The following is a 15356-nucleotide window of genomic DNA, read 5'->3' on the forward strand; positions in this document are numbered from 1 at the left end:
ACACACGCACACACACACATACACAGTGACCCGAATGCGCCGGACACACCCACACGGGGCAGGGCCTCCCAGGCCACGGGGCGCCAAGGCTGACCAAAACCGCAGGAGACCCGCAGGCATGCAGCAGCTGCTCCCCCTGAGTGCCCACCCCTCCCCCCTCCGCTCCCCCAGGCAGCTTCCAGGCGAGGCTATGCCCTCAGGAGGCTCACAAGTGGACCACGTCCCCAGGTGGAGCTTCCGTGTCCACAACCCCAGAAGCCCACAGGCGAGGCCACGCCCACTGGCGGCTCAGAGGTGTGGCCATGCCCCAAGGAGGCTCTTAGGGAGACCACGCCCACTGGCGGCTCAAAGGTGAGGCCACACCCCCAGTAGGTCACAGGTGAGGCCACGCCCCCAGGCAGCTCCCGTGCCTCACAAGGCTCACGGGGAGGCCACGCCCACTGGCGGCTCAAAGGTGAGGCCACGCCCCCGGGACCCCTGGCCCCCGGCAGCGGGAATGGGGCCCACCTCCAGGAGGTACACTGGACTCTAGCCCTGAGGCCCTTGCAAGTGAGACCCCACCCCCAGCTGGCGGAAAGCAGTGTGAACACAGAGAAACAGGACTTCAGCTTCTCCACACAAACTGGAAAAGCCGGGAGGTGACCTGGGCAGAGCCTCGCCTCGCATGTGGGTGACCCAGGTGTGATGCCAACACCCCCTCGGTTCTCCGAGCACCGCCAGGAGGGAGTCCAGAGTGCCGAGCAGACCTACCCCCCGACCTGATTGCAGAATAAAGGGAGTGGGTCCGGGTGGCTCTGGGACCTCCGGGTCTCTCTGCCCGCCCGTAGTATGAGCAGGTCACACCCCGCCTCGCTCTCTAGCCCTGTGCCCTTCCCCCAGTCTCAGGCCGCATGTGACCCCCATGCTTTGGGTCTGTCGCTGGGCCTCCAACTGCACCAAGAGTCTCCTCCTCCCCAGACATGGCCACGTGCACTCCCTTGTCCCCCTCCTTATGCTACTGGACGTCGGAGTCCAGCCTGACCTGAACCTCTGCCAGCCCTGCCTGCACTGGCCCTAGCTGGGCCCAAGCAGCCTGCCCGAGCTAGGCCCTGGGGACTCAGAGCCCTACCTGACCCTGGACACCCAAGGGGAGAAAGTCCAAGAGCCGGGAGGAGAATGAAGTGGGTCTGGGGACTCTTTTATCTGCTCCTGTCGCCCACCCTCCAGCCCTCCCATTCCTACTCTGATTGGCCACTTGTTCCATGGGTGAGATGTAAAGTGACACACCTGAGTACGCCTGGCCCGCATTAGTGAGATCTTACTCTGCCCCCGCCCCCCCACAACAATCCTAGCAATGGACTTGCATGGGGCAGCCCTTGAGAAATCTCTAAAAGCCAACTTGACCACATAGGGTGCTCCGCTTAGGTGGTGCCAGAGCACACGTGTCACTGCATCTCCCTCTTGAGATCTGTGCTTTCATACTTTCATATGCAATGCGGGGACAAGACTGCGACCCCCTCTCCACAGTGGAGAAGCCTTAGCTACTGTGAGCAAGTCACTGTGGTGAGGCTGTGGTGGGAAGTGAGGCCACAACCCAGGCGGTTCTCCAACATGGCCACACCTCCAGGAGACAGCACAGTGGGGATAGGGTTTGCCATGCACATGGCTGAGCCAGGTTCTACTCTGTCACCCCACGGGGGGCCATGGGGCATCGTTTATTGGGGTGTAGGCACAAGGTTCCCACACCGCCAGGAGTGATTCCCGGGTGGAGAGCCAGGAGTAACCCCAAACGCTGCTGGGTGTGCCTTGAATGATGAGTTGGGTTCCCCAGGACTGATCTCCCTGCTTGAGGATTTGCATCCGAAGCCTCTGATTGGAGTTCCAGAGGTGGCACTGGGCCTCTACAGGAAATACAGGAATGTAGGTGCCACTGAGGCCTCTGATGTTGTTCCAGAGGCAGCACTATTTTCTGGGGTTTGTGCACCATTTTTTCTGCACTCCTGGTTTTCTGGGTTTTGAGAGTTGGCTCAGGCTTTGGGGATATCTTCTAGACTCTGGTCTGTATCATGAGTGTCTGGGTGAGTGACTGATTCGGTCCCAGGGCACCCACTACAGGATCTGGTGGGCTCTAACAGGTGATTTCGTGGACGACCATTTCGGCCTAATGGAGATGTCCGTCTCAGTCGCTGGTCCTTCGAGGTGTGGCCCGAGTGGGGGACTCATACCAACACTCCTGAGCGAAGATCCTACAAGAGGTCTGGCCAGACGAGCACCTGAGAGTCACCTGTGGCTTGTCCATGGGGTCCCCTCCCTTGTGACATCATCCATTGGGGGTAGGCACATATAAAATTCTCAGTATCCCCCTTCTCATGGTCCAAGAAAGTCTGCTCAAATGGAATGATCTGGTGAAAGAGAGGAAGGGCCTTATGTCCAAAATTGGATGGTATTCCACAGCACTATAGCACAGGCTGGTTGCGGAAGGGGTTCCACTTAATGAACATGGCATCATCACTCCTGTCTCCAAGAGCAAAATCTGGACACAAAGATTCTGAAAGTAACGGAGATGCCCTTGTGCTTTTGGACCCGTGCGGTCACTTTAGCAGCTCCATGCTGCCCCTCCCATCCCTCTGGCTGCATCCGGGTCCGGGTTCGAGCAGCTGAAGAGAGTCAGCAGTCACCATTACAGTTCTGGCATTTCCTTTGATATGAATTTTTCCCTAAAATATTCTTATTGGTATTTATTAATTCCTCATTTTATAAAGGAGAACATCACTGTACTTCTGGGTCACTGATAGATTAACATTTGACTCCAGATAGATCTGATAAAGTACTCAGAATCCATTGTAATTATTTGTTTACTTTAAAAATATTCATGCCTCCTACCCCCCAAAAAAGAGGGCCAGGGACAGAGTACAGGGGTTTACGTGCTTGCCTTCCACTCAATGACTGGCACTACATAGGGTGCACAGAGCACCCGTGGGTCTGGCACAAAAGCTCCCCTTGAACAAAAGAAATCAGGGGGCTGGGAGATAGTAAAGCAGTTAAGAAAAAGAATGGCCCCAACCCTGATTCAGTTCAATCCCTGGCACTACAAGCCTGGGTGTGGACCTATAGGTCCCCGAACACTGCTAGTCGTGGCAAAACCTCTACACAAAATTTAAATCGCCCAATAGGTATGTAATTTCCATAAAAACAGAAGGCTTATATGATGGGTGCCCAGAGTTAATATTATTTGGAGTCAATGAACTCTCAAGTAACAAGAGCATAGCATCACTTGTCTTCTTGTGTCTATACAAAAGGGACATAAAGGAAAGAGAAAAGCAGTACTTCATTTACAAGTACAAAGTCCAGAGATCTCTGCAGACTGCCTTTACAAGTCACAGGTTATGACTGGAAGAAATGAGCGGTTAACAGACAGGGGAAGCAGAGCACAAAGGAGAAGTTAAGGATGAATGCGAGCGAATGGAGTAATATGTAGCTGTTAGAAAAGATGAAGTCATGAAATTTACATACAAGTGGTACTACACGGAAAGTATCATGTTAAGCGAGATGAGTCAGAAAGAGAGGGATAGACATAGAAAGATTGCATTCATCTGGGGAACATAAAGTAACAAAATAGGAGACTAACACACAAGAGTGGCCGCGATTTGTACTAGGAATTTTGCTCCATGGCTTGGAGGCCAGCCACACATGCTAGGGGAAAAGGGAGCTCAGATAGAGAAGGGAGCACCAAATAAAGGGTGTTGGGAGGATCTTCCTAGGATGGGAGAAGCATGCTGAAAATAGACTATAGACCATACATAGACTATAGACCATAATTGCCACTCAATGCCTCTTTTGCAAACCACAACACCCAGAAGGAGAGAGAGAACAAAAGGGAATGCCCTGCCACAGAGACAGGCTGGGATGGGGGGTGGGAGGGATACTGGGACTCATGATGGTGAAAAATGGGCACTGGTGGAGGATGGGTACTTGATCATTGTATACCTGAAACCCAAGCACAAAAATTTGTAAGTCTACAACTGTACCTCATGGTGTTTCACTAATAAAAATTTAAAAAAAGGATGAATGGGAGCACTTCAGGAGCATTGTGATGAGCGTTACTCAGTAAACCTAAGCTCCTCATGGTGGAGGAGAAAGGACTGACCAATATTATCCAGCAAGTGATAAGAAATCTACACATACATTGCTAATCAGGGTCTCCGTATATTTTGTTTTTAGTACGTGGCCACTCAGGGAGTTTAAATGTCTGTTTCAAGAGGAAATGGAGCAGTCCATTTTCACTAGAAAGATGCCCCTCACAGACAAGCACTGTGATTACTTGAAAATCAAACACAAAATCAAAGATCGACAATAAAATCAAGTTGATCAGGGTCCTGAATTAAAAGAAGGTAAAGGTAAGGTAAAGGCCCTCCCGTTGATCGTCGATTTGCTCGAGCGGGCCCAGTAACTTCTCCATTGGAGACTTTGTTGTTACTGTGTCTGGCATATCGAATACTCTCGGTAGCTTGCCGGGCTCTCCGAGAGGGGCGGAGGAATCGAACTCGGGTCGGCCATGTTGGCCGCTTGTAAGGCGACCGCCCTACCCGCTGTGCTATCACTCCAGCCCTCCCATCCCAGCCCTAATGGGAATGTAGATGGCAGAGTACTCGAGCAGAGCTGAGGCAGCTGTGGGCTGGGCAGTTAGCTCAAAGGCTGCAGTGTGTGCTTCATGCATGGAAGCCCCTGGGCTACATACCCAGTACCTCACAGTGTTGATGTCTGCCGAGTTTGAAGAGAACAAGAGCTTTGTGCTGTTCCTTTCCATGGTTCCATTTCACAGAAGAAGTGTTGCCACCACGTTGAAGATTATCTTCAATGTCTAATGGTTGAGGGACCCATAGCCCAAGAGAAACTCTGGGTGACCAAATACCTGAGGGTCATCTGCTGGCCCTGGCCTGACTCACCAAGCTCTCAGCCACTTGGACCCAATTCAGCAGGAATATCTCATCCAAATTCCCCACAAAAAGAAATCCTTAAAAGTAAGCACTTCGCAATGTTAGTGGGAATGTAGTCCCACTCAGACACTGTTATTAATAATGGGAAAGAAATGTTATGTTCATTTTAGAAGTGTCACAAAGCAAGAAATACCTAAAGCTTTAAAAGTTAAAATTTTCAGGGGCTGGAGAGATAGCACAGCGGGTAGGACGTTTGCCTTGCACGCGGCCGACCCAGGTTCGATTTCCAGCATCCCATATGGTCCCCTGAGTACCGCCAGGAGTAACTCCTGAGTGCAGAGCCAGGAGTAACCCCTGTACATAGCCAGGTGTGACCCAAAAAGCAAAAAAAAAAAGTTAAAATTTTCAGCTCTTATTTTTTCCCAAAATTTGTCCAAGGAAATTATGAAAGATTGGTTCAAAGATTTAGTTCCAAGAATGTTCACGGAAATATGTTTTATAGGTACAGGAAATCATTAACTGATGCTTAAAATGGATCAGGTAAACTCTGTAATCTTCATATGCAATAAAATTATTTTTGTTTATTAAAAAAAAGTAAGTGCTTCATAGATAAGTATTTGGGTCTTTACAGGGGATACAGTTGGCAATGCTCAGGTAATTATGCAACACTGCAGAACACATCCAGATCACATCTAGTTTCCAGAATGCAAAGCATATATTATAGCTCACAGAGCTCTTCCCCAAGAAACCCAAATCATATTTTAAGGGAAATATCAACATTTTTCCTATAGTCAACTCAAGATAATAAATACATGTAGAACCAGAAGGTAAAGCCAGACCCAGAAGGTAGAACCTCCTTGACTCCAGTCTTACCAGGACTTGGGCTTTTGTTATTGCCACCAAGGTAATTGAGGAAACGCACACCAACCTTCTGCCACCCTCCATTGAACCCAAATCACACATGCAAGGAAGACTGCACAGAACAAAACAAAACAAAACAAAAAAAGATTTGCTCTCAATTGCCGAAGTAGGAATTGGTGAATTCATAGTCGTAGCCAGTCGCGTGGACTTGGCCCCGAGTGTCAACATACTGCTTCCTGTGCAAAGCACGGAATGCCACCTGCTCGGGAGTCAGAGCCTGAAACTGAAAGAGAAAACACAGTCACCAGGACCAGGGGCCACACTTCTCACACACCCTGAACTTGAGAAGCAAGGAGTTTTGAGAAGAAGTCAACCTTGTCCGTATAGCACTTTCTCGTCACTTAAATTTTAGCAGATCAGACTAAGGGACACACTCGCACTTCCTTGTGAGTCCTAAATACACAGGATCAGAAATAGCCTTCAAGCTGAGTGCAACTTTGGATTTGAATCCAGGTCTTCAAATCTGAGGGGCCGGAGTAATAGTACAGCGGGAAGGGCATTGTATATGGCCAACCTACCTTCAATCTCTGGCACCCACACAGTCCCCTGTGCACTGCCAGGAGTAATTCCTGAATGCAGAGCCAGGAGTAACCCCTGAGCAAAATCAGATGGGCACAAAAAGTTAAAAAAAAGTCTTCTTATTTACGCCTGCTCAAGTCAAATCAAAGTGTTGAGCATAGCGAATAATCTCTCACAGAAGCCTGTCTAATCTGAAAGCAGGACACAGCGGACAGTCCTGGGGTCAGGAGACCAGGGTGGGCTTAGGAGTCAGAGTCCCCAAGGAAACACCTCTCAGATCTTTGCACCAGCTGCTAATCCCACCACGCAACTGGTCACCCCTGAGCACATAGCTCCTGGCCATCTCACTGCCAGACGCTCTGAGAAGTCTGCCACATCCTGATGTAGTAGTTGGCCCTGTCCTAGCTGCTGAGACCTGAGCCGCTTTGATCTGAATGTATGGAGAAAGGGACAGATTCTGCTGTTTCCATCTGGGACTGTCTCTAGGGTCTTCACACTGTGTTTTAGAGGAATTCTCAAACAGAACCATTGGGGGGCATCACAATAGGGGCTAATGAGGAGTGGACAGCTGACTATTATCCCAGGGTCTAGAATGAGTCCCCTGAAGAGAACTGTCCTCTGGTCAGAAGGAGAGGAAGAAACTGCTTCCGGAGGCCTCTATGCAAGTCTTCCAGCCCAGCAGCCTTCCCCAGGGTTGAGGCCCCATTCCCTTCCTCCAGGATCGAGGACCTAGGGGACAGCCTGTTGGTGCAGACTGGATGCTTCCTGGCAGGCTCGTTGTACCTCTTGGAAAACATCAGTGCAAGACAGTTGTTCAGTGCTGGTGCATTCTGGGATTCTGCACATTTGAGGAGTGCAATAATACTGTATAGCTTTTTTTCCTCCCTTCTCCAAATCCACTCAGTTAATAGTTTTTTTTAAAATGTGACATTACTACTTGTACCTTTTCTTTCTTAGTCATATTTGATAAAGTAGGATATTTAGTTGCGATTAATTTCACTTTAAAAGATGTCTGTTTAAATCTGTTGTAATTTTTGTACGAATTTTCCTTTTTATAGTTTAAAATCAATCCTTTTAGGAGCATCATTGAAGTTCCCAAATACTTTATAAGAGTCTATCAGACATCTCTGATTTGGTCATGTCCAGTTTACGATCTTCAGAAATACCATATAGATTGTGAACAGTGCATTATACAAGCTTATGGGGGAAAATCCTATATCCAGAGTACTCTACCCATTTGTGTGTATGTGTGTGTATGCGTGTGTGATTACCAAGAACTACAAAAGACCAACCGCTTTTTCAGTCCCGTTGTGTATTTCGTGTCTTGCCTTGACCAATCTAATGAGTTGATTAAGTGGTTCTTTATACTTAACCCAATACAAAACTAAGCAAATATAAGTTAAATAAAATGTTTGAATAAAAAAAAAAGGACAGGGAGCATCTCAAGAAAGAGCCCCTAACGACGGGGAGTCCCAGAGGATGGGGAGATCCTTGGGATGGAGAGACCCTCAGGATGGGGAGACCCTTGGGACAGGGAACCCCTCAGGAGAGAGAGACCCTGGGGATGGAAACACCCTTAGGACAGAGAGTCCCTGGATGGGGAGACCCTCAGGATAGGGAGGCACTCAGGACGGGGAACAGCTTAAAGTATCTCAGGAACACTGAAGTGGCTTCTTGAATTCCTTGTATAATCTCATCTCTAGGATACACACCACTCACTTTATTTGCTGAGACTCCAGAGCTCCTATTTCTTTGAGCAAAGACCTAGTTAAGAAGAGAGAAAAACATGACTCTCAGAGGTCAGCGTTTTGGACAGAGATATGCAGGTACCCTGGGAGGAAACAGCTCCCAGTTCTCACAGACCCTGGGCCCTGACATAGCCCCAACCTGCCCAGACTCCTCCGAGAGCCAGCCCAGTCTCTCTGCTCACACACACGCTCCCAGAGAGCGCTTAGCTCCGTGAAGGGGCCTCTGCTCTGCCTGGTAGGAAACAGCCACGATCAGGGGCCCTCGCCTGCCTCTTGGCTCTTGCTCTCAGCCCACTTTTGCTCCTAAACTGATCCAATCTAGGTGGCCTCGGCATGAATTTCCCGGGTAAGACAGCACAGCAGACACAACAACAGAATACTGACCCGTCCAGGAAGTAGGCCCTGGGTGGTCCCAGCAGGAGGCCGAGGAGAGAAAAGGGAAATGTGAGTTGGCAAGGCCGCACAACACTGCTTGTCCAGATGTACGAGACACTTGGATACTTTGTAATAAACACCTTGCTCTACCCAGGGTCTCCCTGAGAAGCTGAGTGACCCTCAGCCCCAGATCTGGGACAGATAAATCAGGAGTGGGGCTTGAGATGCAGGCTGGGCCCGGGAATCCAGGTTAGCAGTACCTCTAAGCCGTGTCCCCTCTGGCCTCTGCCTTCCAGGATTTCTAGGCTCATGAATGGCATACCCTTAGGGACAAGCACAGACGAACCATCACAGATGGTCCAAACCCCACATGAACTCTCAAAACGGCACTTTCGGCACCTACTGGATAATTGACCAGCTTGGACAGTTTCTTCTAACCCGTGACACCTTCCACATTTCCAGGTCACATGACATCTGACGTGTAGAATATTTTGCATTTAATTAAAGCAACAACCACAGACTGTATTTGTGGTTCTCGTCAGTCTCAGTGACTAAGGCCTTCCTACTGGGTGTTCACATCAGGTTTGTCTCCCATTTGCCAGTGAAACACATCTCCTGAGCCTGTGCATAATAGTTGGTGACACTCAGTCACAGGCAGTCCGAGCTGCTCTGGATGGAGAATCTTATACACATATTTGTTTGGCTTTGGGTCTCCAGGAGGACACAGAGACAGTGTGGGAGCCTGGGAACCACTGAAGCACTTGTGGGTGGGGACTGCTGAAGGAGGTCGTGCTAAGGTCCCCAGGGGTTACTTTTAATACCCTTGCTCTCTTATTCTAAACCTGTGTTTCAGTCCTTCCAGAACCCAGGAAACTGCAGTCAATGTTGTTATTAATATTGTTATAATACTGAGACTAACAATATTATTGCATTAATAATTCTGTATTCTTATATTATGTTGTATTACTGTATATAATATACAATGTACATTGTATATAGGGTTGGAGCGATAGCAGAGCGGGGAGGGCATTTTCCTTGCATGTGGCCGACCTGAGTTCAATTCCTCTGCCCCTCTCGGAGAGCCCGGCAAGCTACCGAGAGTATCTCGCTGTCAAGGCAAAGCCTGGCAAGCTCCCCGTGACATATTCGATACGCCAAACACAGTAACACCAAGTCTCACAATGTTACTGGGCCCGCTCGAGCAAATTGAAGAGGACAGTGACATTGTATATGTGTAGAATGTATGTAAGGTATGCATGTGTATATATTTATGCATACAATGTATATATTGTATAATCATTGCATTATCATACTATGTTGTATTACTGTATTAACAATATTGTTGATATTGTTAATTAACAGTTAACTGGAAATTAGTAACAAGCTGAAGGGAGGCTCAGTGGGACTGGGCTCCTTCCAGGGAATGTGCTTTGAGCAGTGCATGGCCAGGGACAGAGTGGGACAGAGGCCAACAGGCCAGGGAGCTGAGACAAAGGAACAGAACCATGTAAAGACATGTAGAAAGGACATTGTGGGGGGGGTGGAGGCGGGTATGCACACTGCAGAAAGTATGGGGATGGGAGCACACTGCAGATAGTACCGGGGGCATGCATACTTCAGGTGGTGGGGGCAGATGGGGCCCCAAAGTGGACCCCTCCTTGTAGAGAGCCTACTGCAGACTCTTGGGTGTGACTTGAGGTGTCCCTCATCACCTCCCTCAAGATGACACCTGAGCACTGGACTGCTGCTCCTGTCCTGTGATACATGGGCAAAGGTGATGGTCTGGTGCCTCCAGAGAGCCCTGGAGTAGGCTTGCACCATTCTCCTTGCAGCTGCAGGAACCTTCGTGGATAGCTGGTGCTTTGGGGAGCAAAGGGGCTCCCATAGGTCGTTGTGCTGGAGAATATGTCCTGTTCCACCCTGCACCATGACGCTTCTGGGGGGCCTTGACCGATCTGGCTGCAGAGACGATCTCAACCCCAAGTGGCATATGACAAGATGACCCCGTTCACGGCTCTTCCCTTCGTGGGTGACTCGCAGATTCAATTTTGTACAAGATCCTCCAGCAGGGAGATAGAACCTTGCTGGTGGCTCAGACGATAGTTCACATTTCTTAAATTTTGCTGTTGTTGGGCCACATTCAGTGGTACTCATGCATCACTTCTGGCAGTGCTGGAGGGGCCAAATGGGGTTCCGGGGATCAAGCTGGAGACAGAGGCATCAACGTGAGGTAAGTGCCCTTCCTTCTGTACTCTCTCCAGCCATGTTTCTTTTTTTCTAACCTCTCTTTTGAAGTAACATAAAGAATCCGGAGTTCCGACCTCCGTCGATGGTCAAGAATCAGGAAAGCTGTCTCATTTGCCAAGGCATCGAAAATCAGATGGGCTGGACACATAATGAGATTTGGAGATGACTGCTGGACTAAAGCCGTTACCTCCTGGATTCCACGGGACTTCAAAAGACCGTGTGGATGCCCACCTACAAGATGGTCAGACTTCTTTGTCAAGACCCTGAACAATCATGAGGCTATTCATGTTCCTAGAGTGAACAGACGCCATTGGGCTACACTAACACGTGACAGGGACAAATGCAGACATTACTGGCGCCCGCTTGAGCAAATCGATGATTAATGGGAAGTCAAGTGATCAAGTGATTTCGGGTAACTGGATGAAGAAAAGCAATGTTTTATTTTTTTTATTTTATTATATATTTTTTTGCTTTTTGGGTCATACCTAGCAACGCTCAGGGGTTATTCCTGGCTCTGCACTCAGGAATTACTCCTGGCAGTACTTGGAGGACCATAGTAGGTCGAATCGAATCCAGGGATCGAATCCAGGTCGGCCACGTGCAAGGCAAATGCTCTACCCGCTATGCTAGTGCTCCATCCCCAGAAAAGCAATGTTTTAAAGGACAGATCTCTAATCCCTTGGATCCAGATGATAGAAATGGAAGAAGGAAAGTGTGAGAAGAGATAGATGAGATGAAATGGGAACTCAGGTACATCAGTGGTAGTTACAAAATGATAGAGCTAAATATTCAAATCACAGAGTTAATAACACTGAAATTCCAAGATTCAAACGTTCATAACAAGATTTTCAAGGTGCCTGTCAAGATGACACGTTTGGACTGGGGGAGGGGTGGAGGAGAAAGAGTCCAGAAACACTGGTGAAGGGATTGGGGATGGAACATTGGACGTCAAAAGCCACACTGAATAAGTTTGTGATTCCCGTTTGCTTTAGCACTGCACTGTTCTCCCGTTGTTCATCGATTTGCAAGAGCGGGCCAAGTAACGTCTCCATTTTGAGTCTTGTTGTGTGTTTGGCATGTGGAATACGACATGGGTAGCTTGCTAGGCTTTGCCCTGCAGGCGAGATGCTCTGGGGAGCTTGCCGGGCTCTCCAAGAGAGGCGGAGGAATTGAACCCGGCTCTGCCGGGCCGGCTTCGTGGGGCGGTCCAGAGGTCAAAGCGGATGCATTCCCGAGAAGAAAGCAGATGGATTATTCCCTGCCCGTCCGAATCCCCCGAGACACATATGCCCCGACTTGGGGAGGAGCGGCGAGCCATCTCCCATGACTCACGGCGACCAAGGGCCCGCGGCCCTCGGCTGACATCCCTTTTCGGAGCCAGCTCCAGAAGGCAAGGGGAGAGATTCAGAAGTCCGGAAAGACCTTGGGGAAAAAAAATTTAAGTCCTCTTCCTTCTCGGGGCTGGGGACCAGGAGCCCCCACGGGCTCACGGCCGGACCCCGCCACCATGCAGCGATGTACCCCCTGCCGGCAAAGGGCCAGGCTACGGGCCCAGTCGCTCCTGCTCAGCTGGGCCATCGGTCCCGCCCCAAGCCGACAAGGACCCTGGAGCTCACTGCCCGCTGGTCTACCCGCCCAACCCGATGGCACCCGGCTGTGAAGGCAACACGGCCTCCTTCAGGCGCCTATCCACTGTCGGACCTCTTGGGCTGGAGGACTGATAGCAGGACCAATGTCGACTAGGATGCTGATGTTCTGGAACGCTACCTTGGACAGTGCATCCTAAACGCTGCCGTGACCCCAGAGGACCTCCGACACCATATAAAAGCAGACGCCAGGTGGCGCCCGAACAACCTCAGTGCGATTGCCACCCCTCCACCTCGCCCCGCGCGACTGATGTAGAGGGAAACTAAGTCACACCGCCCCTCCATCACCTCAAGAAACAGGCAGGGCCGTTGGGGGGGGTGGTGGGCGTGGAAGGAGGACGATCCCCCACCCCCACAAACTAAAACCACACCCAACACTCAGTCCGTGTGTTTGAGCGCGCGGGCCTGCCTGCCTCTCCGTTCTGTGTCTGTGTGCGTGTGTACGTGTCCATCTCCCTCTCGGCCTCTGCATGCCTGTTTGGGGGTCACACTCCAGAGCCCGCATACCCCTGGCATACTCTGGGCATACCCCTGGCTATGCATTCCAGATGTACTCCCAGCAGAGCTCGGGGAATCCTATGGGAACTCCAGGGCTTGAACTCAGCTCAGGTGGTGTGCCCGGCTGGCTCCCTCCCCACCGCACTCTCTTCTCCAGCACCACCAGCCGCCACCACTCATTGCAGTCTTTTTTTGATTGTTTGATTTGGATGGTTTTGGGTGGACATTCCCCGGCCATGTGTTAGAATTACTCCTGACTCCTGGGCTCTGCACTGAACTCAGGGATAACGCCTGCCTCCTCCCCCACTCTTCTCGCTCACTCTTGCTCTCGCTCTCTCCTCCTCCCCTCCTCCAAACCACTAGTTTGAAAACAGATTTGGGTACTCTCTTATTGGGTGAGACAGAAGTACAAAGCACAACAGAGGTGTACTGCCTGAAATCAAGATCTGTTTTCTCTGGGATGGTGTGATGGTCAAGTGGAGGAGGCATTCAATCTAGGGGCCCAGCGAGACCCAGGGTCATGGCTCCTATGCCACTTTCTGCGAGTCACCCTGCGATTCCAAACCTCTAGGTCATCACCTGTTCACGTCGGGACGCAAGAGCCAGAGAGAGTGCTCGCTTCCCGGGCTGAGTGGACGCATTGCGGGTGGGAGGGAAGAGGCCTGGGTTCCATCCTCTGGTCGGGGGGTGGGGGGGGAGACTGTGGATCATTGGAAGATGCTGCTCTCCCGTGTCTTCCTCCTCCTCCTCCTCTTCGGTGGGTGGCGGGAGCGGACTGGATGGACAAGGCACTGAGAGCTCAGAAGATCCACTGAAGCCCAATGAACTTGACGAAAAGACCGGGGAGGACCCCTCTGTCAGGGGCCAACCTCACCGGAGGAATAGGCGACGCGACCCGCTCGCTGGAGAGCAAGCATTCGTTCCCCTCCTCCCTCCCCAGACTCAAAGAAGATGCTTTGGCCTTTGCACTGGGTGGTGTGAGACATGAAGCGGCTCTAGGAAATCATCTCGTTGGTTTCGGGGTCCTGAGGTGGGTCCACGGAAAGGAGCGGTTTGCCCCGGTGGAGCTTCGTGGAGATTTCCACCAAGAAACCGGCACCGTGGCCCTCTCAGGCGACCGGAAACCCTTGGGAATGAGCACACCCTAGTCGTAGCCACTCAAAAAGCTAAATGCAGGACGTTGTGCAGTGTGGCGTGGCGGCGCCTACATCGAGTGAGTGGCGTGGTGCAGTGCAGGACCACCCGCTCGTTTCTCTTCAACATTCCTGAATTGGTCACTGTGAAGCGGTGGTGGTGCGGGGTGGGTGGGCGGGTGGGTGTGAAGATGGAAAACAAGCAAGTGAGAGAGAAAAAGCAAGCAAGCACGCAAAAGCAAGCAATCAAGGAGGCAAAAGAGTACACCCTGAGCATGGACAGAACAAAATAGAAAAGCAGGGTCTGGATGTTGATGGTGGAAAATTGGTACTGGTGGAGGGATGGGTACTCATGATTTATGCTATGACAGACACATGAGCACGAAAGTTTGTCAGTCTGTCCCTGTACCTCACGGTGATTCATTAAAAAAATATTTTAAAAAATTGCGAAAAAAATTAGTAAAGCAAGCAAGCAGGCAAGAAAATCAAGCAAGATAGCAAGCCATCCATCCATTCAGCCAGCTAGCCAGCCAGCCAGCCAGCCAGCCAGCAAGCCAAAGAGTTCACCCTGAGCACCAACAGAACAAAAGAGAAAAGCGGGGCCTGGATATTGGTGGTGGAGAATGGGTAAAAACCGCACTGGATACTCAACTCCATTGAGAGATTTTTCAGGGCAGAGGGGCAGCGCAGATAGCAGAAAAAAAATAGAACAGGAGTTAAGTAAGCACCTGTGCCACACGTGAACTATGGGCAGCTTGCACCCCGTGATCCTGGTCGGAATCCATGGAGATGGACGGAGGGACCAAGGGATGGCAGGAAGACGGAGGGATGGGGAGGGATGGGGGAGGGACGAAAGTTTGTCAGTTTGTCCCTGTACCTCACAGTGATTCATTAAAAACATTTATAAAAAAGAATATATATATATATATATATATATACATATAAAGAAAAGCAAGCAAACAAAAGCAAGCAAGCAAAAGCAAGCAAAAGCAAGGAAGGAAGCAAGCATGCAAGCGAGCGAGCGAGCAAGCAAAAGGGTATAAGTCTGGCCTTTCTGGAAAATAATATGGACAGTGCTCCAAAAACTAGAAAATGAGCTATAAGAGATATAAACGTACAATTTGGTTCTTCCTGAGAACATCTCACTATATATTCCGCAGTCCTCAGGCCAGGTTAGTCTTTCTAGCCACAGCAGGGTCCTAGTCTCATCCTTACTTGTTTTGGATCATGACAGCATTTGTCCATGATCATGCCCTCAACTTATAGTTGAGTATCGTGGTGCTTTGGCCTAGCCCATGTTGATGCCTTGGTAGCTCACAGCTTGTCCTCAGTCCATTCAGTCCCTCATTGGGA

General features: G+C 50.2%; 1 protein-coding gene across 1 annotated transcript in view; it reads right to left on the bottom strand.

Moving 5' to 3' along the window:
- The window catches only part of LOC130035000 (protein mono-ADP-ribosyltransferase PARP14-like), a 54321-nt gene extending 40810 nt beyond the window's left edge, over positions 1-13511 (bottom strand). The window contains 5 exon segments of the mRNA XM_056126491.1: positions 4718-4840; positions 5940-6060; positions 6705-6786; positions 8076-8120; positions 13450-13511. Of these exon segments, the coding sequence (XP_055982466.1) occupies positions 4718-4840; positions 5940-6060; positions 6705-6786; positions 8076-8120; positions 13450-13511 (433 nt within the window).
- Positions 13512-15356: the final 1845 nt, after the last annotated feature.

Source organism: Sorex fumeus, unplaced genomic scaffold (assembly GCF_029834395.1).
Source record: "Sorex fumeus unplaced genomic scaffold, SorFum_2.1 ptg000063l, whole genome shotgun sequence".
Classification (NCBI taxonomy): Eukaryota; Metazoa; Chordata; class Mammalia; order Eulipotyphla; family Soricidae; genus Sorex; species Sorex fumeus.